This window comes from Micropterus salmoides, unplaced genomic scaffold, assembly GCF_014851395.1.
Source record: "Micropterus salmoides isolate LMB-PRFRI ecotype aquatic unplaced genomic scaffold, ASM1485139v1 Ms_hic_scaffold_6, whole genome shotgun sequence".
NCBI classification, from domain to species: Eukaryota; Metazoa; Chordata; class Actinopteri; order Centrarchiformes; family Centrarchidae; genus Micropterus; species Micropterus salmoides.
This window is the reverse complement of record NW_024044348.1, coordinates 38821718-38836366: the sequence shown is the minus strand read 5'-3', so window position 1 is coordinate 38836366 and position 14649 is coordinate 38821718. Positions and strand designations below refer to the sequence as shown.

The 14649-nt window shown below is 40.7% G+C and overlaps 1 protein-coding gene across 1 annotated transcript; it reads left to right on the top strand.

Annotated features, from left to right (window-relative positions):
* Nucleotides 1-2558: 2558 nt before the first annotated feature.
* Nucleotides 2559-11056, top strand: zgc:153993 (uncharacterized protein LOC767645 homolog). The gene is made up of 6 exons (XM_038701918.1): nt 2559-2796; nt 3871-3919; nt 4845-5006; nt 7171-7303; nt 10542-10646; nt 10764-11056. The coding sequence occupies exons 1-6, from the start codon at nt 2727-2729 to the stop codon at nt 10860-10862; spliced, it is 618 nt and encodes a 205-aa protein (XP_038557846.1). The 5' UTR covers nt 2559-2726; the 3' UTR covers nt 10863-11056.
* The last annotated feature ends 3593 nt before the right edge of the window (nt 11057-14649 follow it).

Here is a 14649-nt window from a genome sequence, read left to right as displayed (position 1 = left end):
GCTGCGAACATTCCCTCCCATACATACTCATTATAAAGACAGAAAACAAGCTGAAAATGACATGAAACTTGACTTGCGATTGTGTAAAAAGTATGACTAATGTGAAAAAGTTGAATTAACCTGAAAAGGTCCAAAGGATTATGAGTATGTTAAAGTTTGAATGGAGTTTCTACATGAATGTTTGTATTAGTGGGAAGAGGTTGAAGATTAGTGAGTTAGAACAGTTTATCTCTGACATTGACAGTGGACGGATTTGTGCAGTGGTGTTCATGATACTAACTATTCAATACACAAGCTGGTCCACTGTCAATGTGTTTGCGGGAGAGAGAGAGAGGGAGCGAGTGAGAGGATGTGCTGAGCAAATATGAGTTGCATGCAGCTCTGCAATCAAATAAAAGTTTTCCCATCTTAAATAGTAAAACAGAATGGAAATCAACATGTGGCAGTCAGCGCTGATAATGTGGTAGACCATCACATTCATAATTGAATGTATGGGAAACACTGTACTGGATATCAGTCACCATATTAGCCAGTAAACACAAACCCAGTGATAAAAAAACAGAACGGAAGTTGACTCACCATGGCAACGCGTCCGATGAAAACATCTATACTGCTCTATCAAACGGTCAAGATGGCTCTTCATGGTAATACTTAAAAATGCATTTTCTTAGCATTATTTTGGTATAGCATGTTTTCACCATGATAAATATATATAATGAAATTAACTCAGGTTATATATAATGGAAAAACATTAAATGTATCCTGTTAACAATAATGAATGTTCAGAAGTTTTCAATTTCATAGCAAATAGTCAATTTATATTACAATAGCTAGTAAATTTGTATTGTACCATGTAACCTTTACCAAGTGTCAACTCTACTGTTTGGTAGAGCATGTTTTTAGAAAATGATTTGACCCATGTTAGACTTATTTTTGTTGCATCAAGTTACATAATTCTGTTAAGTAATTCCTCTGGAACAATAATATATCGAAAAAATATGCTTACTTTTGAAAATTCCACCAAAAAGAGTCTTCATGTCTGCAGTGATTTTGACGATTTTATCTTCTTGTGAGGAGGGTATTTGAAAAGGCATGCTGCTTAAAGAAACAGTGACATATAGTGGATTTTTTTTTTATCACAGCATACCTAAACCGAATGGTAGAGATGGCTTAAACAGGTTGAATTAAGTTAAATATATTTTTCAATAAGATATAGTGACTCAAAATGTGCTCTTCCAAATGGTTGAGAGGACGTTAAAGGGTTAACCTGAAAAGGTCTAAAGGATTATGAATGTATTAAAGTTTGAATGGAGTTTCAAAGAAAGTCGAACATCTTGAAGGGTCTGAACCAGGGCTACCAGCGGTACTGGATCCTGGGTGAATTTCGAATATCCAACTTAAAACTAACTTCACTGCGATAAAAGACCTTTGAAGAGGCTTAACGTTAATGGTAAATTTTCATTAAAGTAAATAAAAAATCTCTTATTTAATGTAATTCCTATTCTCACCTTACTTTCATCTGCAGTCTTTTCAAATAAGTGTGTATTTTTGCTCACAATGCAATCAGTCCATGTTTCGTGAAATATGGGTCATAAATTTTTATAAATGTTATAAATACTTATTATTTCATTAAGCATATATATACTGTAGTTACTACTCATCCAGACTCATAATGCTGTTTACTTTTGTCATGAGAATGGAGACAGACCTAGCCATTTAACATACTGACAAGCTGAATGTGCTGTGTAGGCCTACATTAATTTATAGCAACTCCTGTAAAGAAATCAAGAGATCACGCAGGAGACCTATATATCATATTTAATAAAACAGCACAACACAATTGAAACAATTAACACAGACAAAAACAAGATTTGGCAACTCATCACACATGCCTTCACTAGTGCTTCATAAAAGAGGCAAAGACTTTAAAAGTCCTGTTGTGAACTGCCTCCACCTCTATCAGTGAATAATAACTGCATTTAAATGGATTATTAAACACCAGTTTTATTTAAGCAAAGGTATTATAGTCCGTTTCCCATCGGATGTTCTTATTGGGGGATCACAAGGAATCATAGGTGTCATTTCACTGGGGATGCTGGGGACATGTCCCCACCACTTTTTGAAATGTCTGATTTTGCCCACATCACTTTTTGAAAGCATTTGTTAAAATGTTCTGAAAAATAGTTTGCACCAAGACATATTAACTAACAATTGCACAATAAGACATGTAATGCATTTTCAATATAGAAGAAACTAATGTGCATTGTCCAAAAAAGTAACTAAATATTTAAAAAGCGAGCTGCTGATTACTGCATTATATTTTTATATTTATGAATTGTCACCTGCCTGGTTAATTTTTTGTTTCTCTGTATTTAAAGACATTTCCACCATAAATTGGAGCAGAGAGTGTCTCCAGATGCAGGAAATTAAGTTTTTAATGCTCCAATTTCCCCCGTTCATACTTTTGCATGGGTGTCTCATCACCCCTTCTGCTAACTAGGATTCAATTCGGGGCAAGGGGCGTGCCAGCCGTTGGCTATTTATGAGTAGTTGCGCGCTTCCGTGTCACTTCCTTGTTCTTCTGCGGAAGACTGCGGAAACTTTTTCACGGAACAAAGTAATTTGTAACTTACTAGTGACTGTATTCGGCCGGGCTAGCGCTAAATGTGGGAGCCAGACATCTAAGTCCGTATTCATCGGTCCGAGCTGACAGGAAGTTTGAAACTATGGCTGACAGCCGAGAAGAGGAGAAACGAGAAGGAGACCAGGAGCCTCAGGGCGCCGTGGGTGGGGAAGGTAAGAACTTACTGAAGCCATGGCAGGTTCAAACACCAGCTAAGAGGCCTGTTGAACTAGGGCAGACAGACCATCGTTCACTTTCCGTGAATGTTAACTTACAATCAAACTTTAGGTTCCAGAAACGGTCACATTTTCTTAAGAATGAAGACACTGCCTGTTAAGTGAACATACCCCGTAGAAACTGTTCCTCTTACCTGAACCCGAACCTAAGCCCAGCGTGTTTCGGCGCTTAATCCTACCCCAACCAGTTTTCTCTGCTCCGACTAACTATAACCTAACCGAGGCCCTAACCCCGGCCACGGAGGGGCTAAAGGGAGCAGAGAAACCCAGTCTGATGGGATATTATCACTCTGTCGCTGAGGAGTGACGACAGGTCTACGTTACGATGTTCCACATATGAACGTTTAGCTATTGTGTTGCTGTGTCTGCCGTTAAGAATCACTTTTGGTTTAGAGCGTTAAGTTGGCTGTAAATTACCAGGTCAAATGTACCTTTTTTTCCGTGTGGGTAACGTTAACCTAATATCTCAGTCTGTCCTGAAAAGGCTCAAATATCAGAAAAATGTTGTCTTTTAGAGCTGGTCCAGTGCTGCTGGCTTAACTTGCTGGGGCCAGTGTTAGTGAGCATGATAAAGGGCCAGTATTACACTGGCAGAGCCCTGGCTGGTGATAGGCAAGGTAACAAAACAGGCAGGTTTGAGGACTGTGTCAGGGTGCAGGTCTGCACATGAGACTAGTCACCACAGCAAGCTATGTCACCTTTTTTTTTAACAACAATGACATCTCTATCCCTGGTAAGGTGGGACTGATGATGGCACAATAACGGAATCGCCTGACATTGTTGGGAAAGTGAAGTCACACGTTGAAAACCAAAAATTACCTGCTTGCTGAGAACATAACCGCCTTTATTGTGACTGATATTGCGATATTTGCAATATTAGAGGGAATGATATCATTTTGGTGCCAGTGGTTTTCCTTTGGCGCTGGCTAACACCTCCTTTTGTGACATTTTCTGTACATTTCAGCAAACAGCAGTCAATGTTTTGAATAATCAGTCTTCTCATTGCTCCAGATGTCATCGATGATCCCATCCTGGAACAAGGAGCGGTGGTCCTTAGAGGGTTAGTCTCATCATAATAACTTGTATTTCTACAGCGCTTTTTAAAAACAGAGTTATTAAATCAAATGTTAACAGTGAATTGCAATAATTAACTGAGATGATATAAAAGCATGTATGACCTTCTTGAGGTCAGGTCGAGATGTGACGTTTTGACAAGATGTCTATCAAGAAGAGGAAATAAGGTCAGGACAGCAGTCCACCACGAGCTTTGTGAAGAAACAAATCCTCAGCTCTCATAGTTTAGATTTTGTTGAGTATAGTTTGCTACAGCGGAGATAGTAGTAACTATTATTTTGTCCAACTACATAAAAGGGAAGCATCTCTACCATAGCGTACTGCCTGCACTTCAGACAGCTGGGCACTGTAGTTTTCAGCAAACATAGATGGGATTGAGGAAAACTTTATAATTATTGTTTATTACAGCCCTACAATAGACTGATCTTAACTATTAAAACATCAAATATCTTACTGCATACAGCCACATGTGTCTCAGTGACAGTGAAGGGAGTAGACAGTTGTTGTTCTTAATTTGTAATTTCATGATTCATTTACAGTTATTTCCCCTACCTGTTCACACTTTATGATTAATGTTTTGTTTGTTGAAGTAGGGCTATTTTTTGTTGTTGTTGAAAAAATCCCTCAGCTGGCTACTGAAATTTATACGACTCCCTGGTTATCCATGTTTTTTATTGTAGCTGGGCTCTCAATAAATATCCAAAGTATTGCCTAATGCAGCCGATATTACATTTCCTCCTGAAAGCACTGGTCTCCCTGCCTGACACACACATCTGACTGACCACACAGCAGTTTTATTCAAAAGTATGGTTACTCTAATGTTTGTGTGATGAATGAACAAAATAACAATAATAGGTGCTATTTCCTTTGGTCAAGCAGTTTTTTTTTGTTTTTTTTTTCTTCTCTCCTAGATATGTGATTGAACGTATAAACACGGAGGAGCCCGGTCGACACGTCTCCTCTGAGGAGCTGGGCGGAAGGCCAAATGAACTCCAGGATCCACAAATCAAAGAAGTGGTGGAACAGCTGCTCAAGATTGCAGATGACTTAAATAGGAATGCCGAGTTCCAGCGGTAAGCTGTGCATCATGTACAAAAACAACTGGTGAACCACACCAGTCACCAGATTCATTGGTTATTAGTTAATACTCTTGCGCTTACCTGTCCAGGATTTCATTGGTCACCAGCAGTCAGAGCTTGGAGGGGGGGGAGGGGAAGCAATCCTGGGGGGATGGTAGGGGGAAGGATGAATAAAGGGATGGGGGGGAGGGGGGCAGCCTACACAATATACACACAGAGTTACAGACAGTAAAGGTGATGTTGCTATAGACTGAATGAAAAATGGTACTGATATTTATAGTAGTGTTAATGGTAACAGTCGTAATGTTAATGATTATAATAACAATAATAATAGAACTAGTAACAATAATTGAAGCAGAGGGTGTCGAGCAGGAACACGGGGGCAGCAGGTGACCCGCAACCACAGATCCAGACTCCACAGCTCCAGAGCCAGAAAACCTGCAGGAAGTGATAGGAGGAGAGAGGAGAGGGACGAGAAAGCACAAGACTACCGGAAAGGGGAGAAGTCGAGTTAGTAACATGCAATAATGGGATGAGGTTGCATACAGAGGGAGAGAAAGTAGAGGAGAGAGGAGCTCAGTGCATCATGGGAAATCCCCCGGCAGTCTAGGCCTATAGCAGCATAACTAAGGGATGGTTCAGGACTCACCTGAGCCAGCCCTAACTATAAGCTTTATCAAAGGGGAAAGTCTTAAGCCTACTCTTAAATGTGGAGATGGTGTCTGCCTCCTGAACCCAAACTGGAACCTGGTTCCACAGGAGAGGAGCTTGATAGCTGAACGCTCTGGCTCCTAGTCTACTTTTGGAGACTCTAGGAACCACAAGTAACCCTGCATTCTGGGAGCACAGTGCTCTGGTGGGGGGCGGCTGTGGCTCAGGAGGTAGAGCGGGTTGGCCGTTAATCGGAAGGTCGGCGGTTCAATCCCTGGCTCCCCCTGGTTGCGTGTCGAAGTGTCCTTGGGCAAGATACTGAACCCCGATTTGCCCCTGGTGGCTATTCCGCCAGTGTATGAGTGTGGATGTTAGTTTCCGTTTGAGCACTTAGGCTCAGTGTATGAATGTGTGTGACTGGTGAATGCAGATGTAGTGTAAAAGCGCTTTGAGTGGTCGAAAAGACTAGAAAGGCGCTATACAAGTACGGAGCATTTACATCATAGTAAGGTACTATGAGCTCTTTAAGATAAGATGGTGCCTGACCATTAAGATAGTTAAGAGCTTTGTAGGTAAGAAGAATGATTTTAAATTCTATTCTGGATTTTACTGGAAAAGACGCTAAAACAGGAGAAATGTGATCTCTTTTCCTGTCAGAACACGTGCTGCAGCATTCTGGATCAGCTGAAGAGTCTTAATGGACTTTTTCGAGCAGCCTCACTGTTACTGACAGAATTACATTTGACTGATTTTTAAAAAGACCTCCATCTTGTTCAGACACCCACTGAACCAAAATAAGGCAGTGGCTATGTCCATCATGACAGACAAGATACATTTCTACATCACCTAAAGGTGCATGCTACAGTTATTGTGGCTGAAAATATCATGGTAAACTGTAATATAACAGAATCAGAATACTTTATTGGTCTCCGAGGGGAGACTCTTCCTTACAAATACTTGCTTGCATGTCAGGGGATAAAAGAATAGAAATGATAGCAGAAAGTATAAAAATCTAAGAATTTAATAAATGTGGATATTTCAGTAATAACAGAAGTGTAATGATAAATAGATAAATAACAACAAAGCAGTATTATACAGCATTAACAGAAATGTTATGATAAATAGCAGGAATTAATAAAAAGTGTAATATTAATGAGTGCTGGTAGTGTTGAGATGGAATGGAAATGGCGTTCCTGAGATCTTTCTAGAAATATAGTAAAATGAGCCCACACCATGTTTGCCTTGGATTGCACCTCTGTTGGACTCTGCAACAGAACTAACAAACATGCAAAACACCAATTTAAAATCAAAGTGCTAAGGTTGCAGGGCTGTGCTGTGTTCACATTCACATCTCAAAATGACGGCAATGATACTGAAATATACTGACATCATCAGTATATTTCAACATGGTATGTATTAAAACCGGTGTACCTGAGCACTACTTATGATGCAACACACATTTCAAAGAACTCTGATACATTTGAATCTGTTCATTTCTTCCTGCCAGACTGATCAACCAGGTTCAAGGCAACTGTGCTCAGGACATCTTCATGAAGGTGGCCAGGAACATCTTCGCTGATGGCATCAACTGGGGTCGAGTGGTGGCTCTCTTCCATCTGGCCTACAGGCTGATATACAGGGTAACACCCACAAACTCACACAGCAGTGCCTCTCCACAGGGCTGCGACTGCTGATCTGCGCTGCATGGTCTTCTAACCATTTGCTCCTTGCGAAAAATATGCTGCAGTGCTCCCCCACCTCACATCAGCACTTGGGAGTCACCCCTATTGGGAGTTCCCCTATATTCATTCTCCGGAATTATGACCGCCGCTACAAAATTTTCCCATGATCATTGATCAATACGCCACTAATGTTGACCACGGTAACACTCAACGCTTGCCTAACTTCCACTCCTCATTCCTCAAAGAAATCAACATGACAGGGCTGTTATAAGAGCAGCGTAACTCCTGTAGAGAATCGGGATGTGCATAGCGAGTGTTTGTCTGAGTGGCGGAAAGTGACGGTGAATGCAAGTGGGGGGGAAATATTCTGTGTCGGTTACAGCGTGTCAGCTTCTCAAGACCAAGAAAGTATGTCTGTTTCCCCAACTGCTAGGAAAGTGAAGCCAGTTAGCGCTAGCCAACGTCCCCCCTTCCATTTAGAAAGGAGAAGCTGACAGTAGCCTAGCCACCATCTGCTATGTAACTTAACATTAGTTCGATTTATAGGAAGTAACTAGCTGCTGCATTACATTACTGCCTACTTTGTCTAGTATTGACAACATTACAAACTTAGACTAAACCTGGTGTAGCCTACAGCTCTGTCCTGTACGCAGGCTGTACATCCTAATAGTTAACTATTGTTCAGTTTTCTGACTGGTTGTTAGGAAAAGAAAGGACAGTGGTGACCGTGGAGGAGCTGAGGTTAGTAAAGCAAGTCATGCAAACTAGTTCCTTTTAAGCTAATGAGGAGACTCTTGGATTTTATTGAGCAAATGAAATCCTTGGTAATAAAGGGTTCTCATGTTGCCTACTTTTCATATTAATTTCTACAGATAAATGTCAAAAGCTGTAAATTGAGACACAAGAGGGAGGAAGGGAGGGAGATACATGGGGGGCAGCAGGTGACTCGCAACCACAGATCCAGACTGGATCTGTAAAATCTGGATCTGGACGCTAAAAGTAAACAATCGATTGGTTATAGTCCCTCGCCAGTCAAATTCTTTAGCAAGTTTAGTCCTTTTCTGCTCTAGCTTTTCCAACTATTTCTTCAGTGATTATGATAAAAATAATGGTCCCAAATGATGTGAAATTGCACATGTGTCACTGGAAAAAGTGCAATTTTCTTGGGAGGACCCCAAATGAAATATCACACCTTGTGCCACTTTTTTTGTCAAGGTTGTCTACTCCATAGCCTAACAAGTGTTGTGTTTGTGTTTTTTTATTTGTTTTGTTTTTTTCATTTACATACTCATTTCTAACTAGGGCTGTGCGATATGACATATGAAATTAATATCCTGATATAGGTAATTTCATTTCACCATAACGAGAGAGGCAGAGGGATTAAATTGAATCCTGTGAAATATCATGTACTTTATATGTAGCTGTGGCAATATTGTTGCTATACATTCATGCCAATTAGGGGTGTGGGGAAAAAATCGATACAGCATAGTATCGTGATTGATACACGGATGCCAAGTATCGATCTTTTGTTATATAAATTGCACATGAGAATTTAACTTTTTGGTACTAAAATAATATCTATTGCTTTTTCAGTCTACTAGAAAACTCCACAGGACCATATAGTGGACTGAAAAAGTGATACGAACAAACAGATCTTTTTAGATAAACAGATGTTGACAAAGTTTGACTTTAGGGACCTAATTTGAAGTTGGAAAAGGGTAATAAATTGCAATATATCTCAATATATTTAACATCGCAATAAAATCGAACACACAGCATAAGTATCGTGATAATATCATATTGTGGGCCCTCTGGTGATTCCAACCCCTAATGCCAATAAAGCTAATTTGAATGAGTTTCTGTTGGCATTTCGAACAGTTACTCATGATATTTCTCTGCCTAGGGTGGGGTAACTTATGTAATTCTGGAGTATTCCAATAATGTTACCATGACAAATGGCATGATATAGAGTGAACAATGAAACGGCAAGTAATGTAACTAACGTTAGCTAGGCTGTGGGTTAGCAGCAAACTGTGGCTAACTTACTTGCTGCTGCAAAGGTAACGTGAGAGGACGAGACGCTCCCAGGGCAGCACAGTGATATTCACAGCTCACACAGCAACAGCATGTTTTAGTGAAGAGGAAAGTAAACTGAATGTCTGTGGGCAACTCATTAAACGTTAGCTGACACACACATCATGCCTGGAGCTGCTGCAATAGTGTAGCGTGGTTCAACAGACTTCTCTCTTTGGTATAAGCTCCTCGTTTTTGCTTGCATGGTCTGATTCCTCTTGTTCAGTATCACCAAGTTCCGAGTAAACGTCACTCTCGTCCACGTTTGTTTGTTATGAATGCAAATTTTGCTCTATTTATAACTCTAATCTTCTAATGACTTTTGGAAACAGAATGTACTTAGTGCAGTTGAAAGAGGGTATTTGCAGTGACAGAAGATGGAGAATAGACTGGGGAGGGGAGATTATGAAGACCTCTGTGCACAATCAGAGAGGAGTATAATATAACCACAGCAAAATCGACTACATACCGTTAAAAACCATGAAACTGCTGCTAGTTAGTATAGCTAGCCACAGCACAAATGTATTCAGTTATGGTAACGTTACACTTGTGAGCTGTCTGTAATATTTCCATTCTCTGTGCCTCACTTGGCCCTGATTCTCCCTGCGCCCTACTGCTTAACTGCGCGCACAGCCTGGCTGACGGCTCATTTGGTTAATGAAGCAAAATGCAGATTGCATACTGGTTGAGTAATGAAGGTATGAATGAACATGTAGCGAAATTAAGAGTAGATTACTGGCCAAAAGAAAATACTGGAGTAAAGAAACGAGAAGTTGCAGCAAACTTCTTTATTTTATTTTACAAATTTGCATTATTTGTGACAAATGACTACCCAGTTTTACGCAGCTGCCTTGACTGACCCCACCCCCCCTTAACTTTTCAGCACCACCTTTGTGTTGTGTCGCATGATTTTTGTCCGTGTTTCAACCATTTAATTACGTCACTCATAGGAAACTGCCTCTGCTTTGAGGCAGCTCCGGAATCACCTGAAGCAGGCAGGCAGTGTGAAGTACATTTTTACATTAGGGAAGTGGAGCGGGACTGAAACGTGCTGGGGGCATGTCCCCATGTATAATGGCTCCAACGAGTATGTCTGACTGGTCTTTTTGTTTTTGTGTTAAAGGCACTGACCACCAACCATGTAGACACCATCAGAACAGTCATCAGCTGGGTTCTCCAGGTCATCAGAGAGCAGCTCTACACCTGGCTCGTACAGCAGGGAGGCTGGGTGAGTAATTCATTGTCCATAAAGATCTGCCATGTTCATTTCTAATGTTGGTTTAAGGCTCTGTGGTCATATGTATGGATCCAAAGCTCTTAATCGTCTTCCTTTTGATCTTTGCAGCAGGGGGTCATCTGTACTTTTTCTCGGTGGAGGACAGTAGCTGTAGTAGCATCAGTTGTATTGGTGGCATCTTTTGTTTACTACAGAAAGACCCGCTGAGAGCACCAGACCACTCAGACCACACCCGGGCTGCCGTCTGATCTCCGGGAAAACGCAGTTTTTTAACAAAGGCAATTTCTGGACATTAATCACAGCCACTCCTCATCAACCTCCTCATCAACCTTCTCCAGAGGAGGTCAAGTACAAAAGGGGGGGGACCTCCCCTTTTCTCAGGTTTTCAAGAACAAAAAAAAGAGCATTTCCAGCTTGTTGTCTACCAGGCATATCCGTCATCCTTCACCAGCAACTATTCAGGACCTTCCATGGAATCACAAGCTGCTGCAACAGCTGATGTCAGAAGATGATGGTGTTTATGAAAACAGGACATAGCTGTAGATGTCTTCACTCCAAAACCCTACCCGAACCAGGTCTCAAATCCACATCAGTTCTTGGTGAGGTTAAACTTCAAATTTCTCCAGGTCTCGGGTGTGAGCACGACCTGAGAGGACATGAAAGACGTCATATGCTGCGTCAGAAGTCCGCCGATCAAAATTCAACCAATTACTTAGACACATGTGGGACCATACTGTGATTTGGACAAGAACATTTTTAACAACGCTGACGTAGGATTTACAGGCGTGGTTATGTAATAACCTTTGCAAGCGGTGTTAAGAAGGTTATCTTGTCTTTCTGTGGTCTTGCTGTTGTATGCAAATGTAGCAGATCATGCGATGCATGTGACAGTTGTCAGACACCAGGGGCCTGTACCACAAAGCGAGTTCAACATACCCAGGATATGTTTTCGTTATCTGGCTTAACTAACCCTAACAATCGCTGGATAAGCTGTTAGACAAAGCTGGTTACCAACTCGGTAAGTCAACCCAGGGTTTCCCAGACCAGCCGTGAGCGTGTTCACATAAAAGAGGCGGTGTTGGGCAAGAACAAGTCCACTGGCAGCAGAGCATCATATTTTATGAACGAAGAGCAAACTCTAATGCCTAAATGAACCGGCGTAGTCCATACTAATGCATTGACTTGATGTGGGTTTTTTTTTGGGGGGGGGTGTATGTCGCGTATGGAAACGAAAAATCCAATCATGCCATAAAACTACTGAAAACTCAGCTCATTACCTGCGCCCATATCGCAAAAGGTGGGCTGTTGCATGACCAGTCTCTGTGATATAAGATGGCTACTAACCTAAAATAAATAGCCTACGTTCATATTAACTTTAATTTCAATTTTTTGCCTACTAAATTATATACTCCATAATATTCAGCCTCACATAAGAAAAATTAAACCCATTATTTTAACAGCTGCAACAGGCTGTGTGAAACGGACTTGGGAGCAATAAAAAATACTAAGCAAAAAGCCGTAAATAGGCTTATTGTGAAAACCTACAATCGTAGCTTACAGGCTTTCAACCAGTCTCTGTAGGATGATGGCACTATTAGTGCTGGGCTAGGATTAAAATTTTTAATCGCATGATTTTGAATAATGATTTCTAAAGTAGTGTGTTGTGCACTTTTAATTTAAATGTACTGCTATATACACAAAATAACAATAACATGTGGTTTGCAAACAAATAAGGTGCTTTTTACCAGCAATATTCCCTTTACACAGTAGCAATAAAATATTTCTTGTAAATCTCAACTTAAACATTAATGTAATCGAATATAAAACCAAAGCTATTTGCAACTGCCAGGGCATTACCTTTTCCAGTCCAGAGCCACGATCAGAACATCATAACAGGCACCTTCTGAGCAACAGGTTAACATATATAAATCTGTTTTCTGTGAAAAATAAAATAAAAGCAGAACCATTTTTCTTTTATCAGGGAGCAGCAGGAACAGTCAGTGCTCTGTAGCAAGTGTCCCTGTTAGAGTGAGGTGAAGTGGTCGCCTCACGCACACGCCCGCCCTGCCCAAGTTGAATTGTCTTGAACGTTTTGTACGTGACGCGCAGCACAAATCATTGGGAGTTTCTCCACATCAACGCAGCAAACAAAGCAGCTTATAAAACAGTCTGTGGGATTTCCTTCAGACGGTGATGTCATTTCCCAAGACAGCGTAAGTTGCCATGGCGATCTACCCCGGTAAGAAGTGAACCGTCATCAGGGTTCTCTGCTTCGTGGTACAAGGCCCTGGATGAGTATAAAATAGAGGAAATTTGACTGAGGACCTCGATGCAGTAGCCTAGAATGTGCTGTTAGACCTGGTTAGCTGGTTTATGACCCACTTTGTCCTATGCAGAAACGAAAAAATAATGTGAGTAACCACACCATACACAATAACGGGAGAGGCCAGGACAGCAGAACAAACGTTGAAACTTTCTACCTGCTGATGACAGAGGAACATATTGGGGACGTACTACATCACGGTCTAGGTTTTTATTTTTATTTTTTTGATTCCTGCGGCAGAACTTAATTTTGTCACACATGCACACTCCAACAGATTTTCATCATGCTGGTAGACTTTTAACCTGTAAAACCTCTGCAACTTTTAAATTTGTAATCTCTATAAAGATTTTTAAACGGAGAATTTTTGTACAAGAACCTGTTCTCTGGGAAACGGGTTTATAAATAAAGATGTAATTATTTAAACTAATGATTTGTGTGTATTGCCATGTGTAAGGGATGATTTGATGGATGGCTACATGGGAACAGTTAGCGACTTACACACTTTAGGATTTACAAACCACGCGAGCTTTTGTCAAGTATTTTTGATACCAAATTGTGCAATTTTTAAGGGCTATCACACTATTTATCTGCTGTTCTGTGGTGTTTTATAAAATGATTCTTATTGTAAAGAAATTATTTTATTGGACTCTGTTTCTGTGAATAAATTTAAAATGTGTTAAACCGTTCATCTCGCTGTGTGAATGTTGTGATCATTAAGGTCGTTGGATAAGTAGCTGAACATTCCCAGGTAAAGAGGTGGATTAAGGTAGTCCTTTAAAAGAGCCCAAAGGATACTAAAGGACAGTAGCCACCCAGCCGCAGCCTGTTCACCCTTCTGTTTTCTGGAAGATAGAAGTTTCTGCTGCCGCACCACCAGACTGCAGAGCAGCTTTCACCTGAGCATCTACTCATGTAGTCATTTGCTTTAATACATAAACCTTGACAGACCAACTTTAAGGAACAATCACTGATAGACATTTTGATTGACTGTAGAGGACATTCTAAAGGTTATTCTGGTAATGATTTAATGATGCACATAAAACATTTCATTCTCTCTTGAAAGACATACTTTTATAGGTCCTGTGCTTTATTGGCATGAATGTTTCAACTGAACAATGTTGGCAAAACAGTTTGCAACAAAGTCAAGAAAAAATTTAAATATGACACAAGATTAATCAAATCAAGACCAATCAATTTATCAGTTATAAATAACAACAAAAATAATACAAATGGAACGTTTGTACACGTGCTGGCCCTCAGGTTGGGACACAGGGCCACATTATTCTTAATTTATTATCTTTAAGTTCTTTAAAATCTGGTATTAATAGATGCGATTATTTATTTTATATCTGTTCAACCACATCTTCATTGATTTGTTCTGTTTCTGTCAGTCATGTCTGTATTTTGGGTATAATTAGTGTTGCAGCCTCTAGGTGTCGCCAGTGGGGATTTGAAATGGAGACTTCTTTCCATCCATCATCAACCGCTTATCCTGCGTACAGGTTCAAGGGGGGGGGCTGGAGGGCTGGAGGGCTGGAGCAGTCCATCGCGGGGCCACACATAGACAAACAACCACTCACATTCACACCTAAGGACAATTTAGGATCACCAATTAACCTAACCTGCATGTCTTTGGACGGTGGGAGGAAGCCGGAACACCTGGCGAGAACC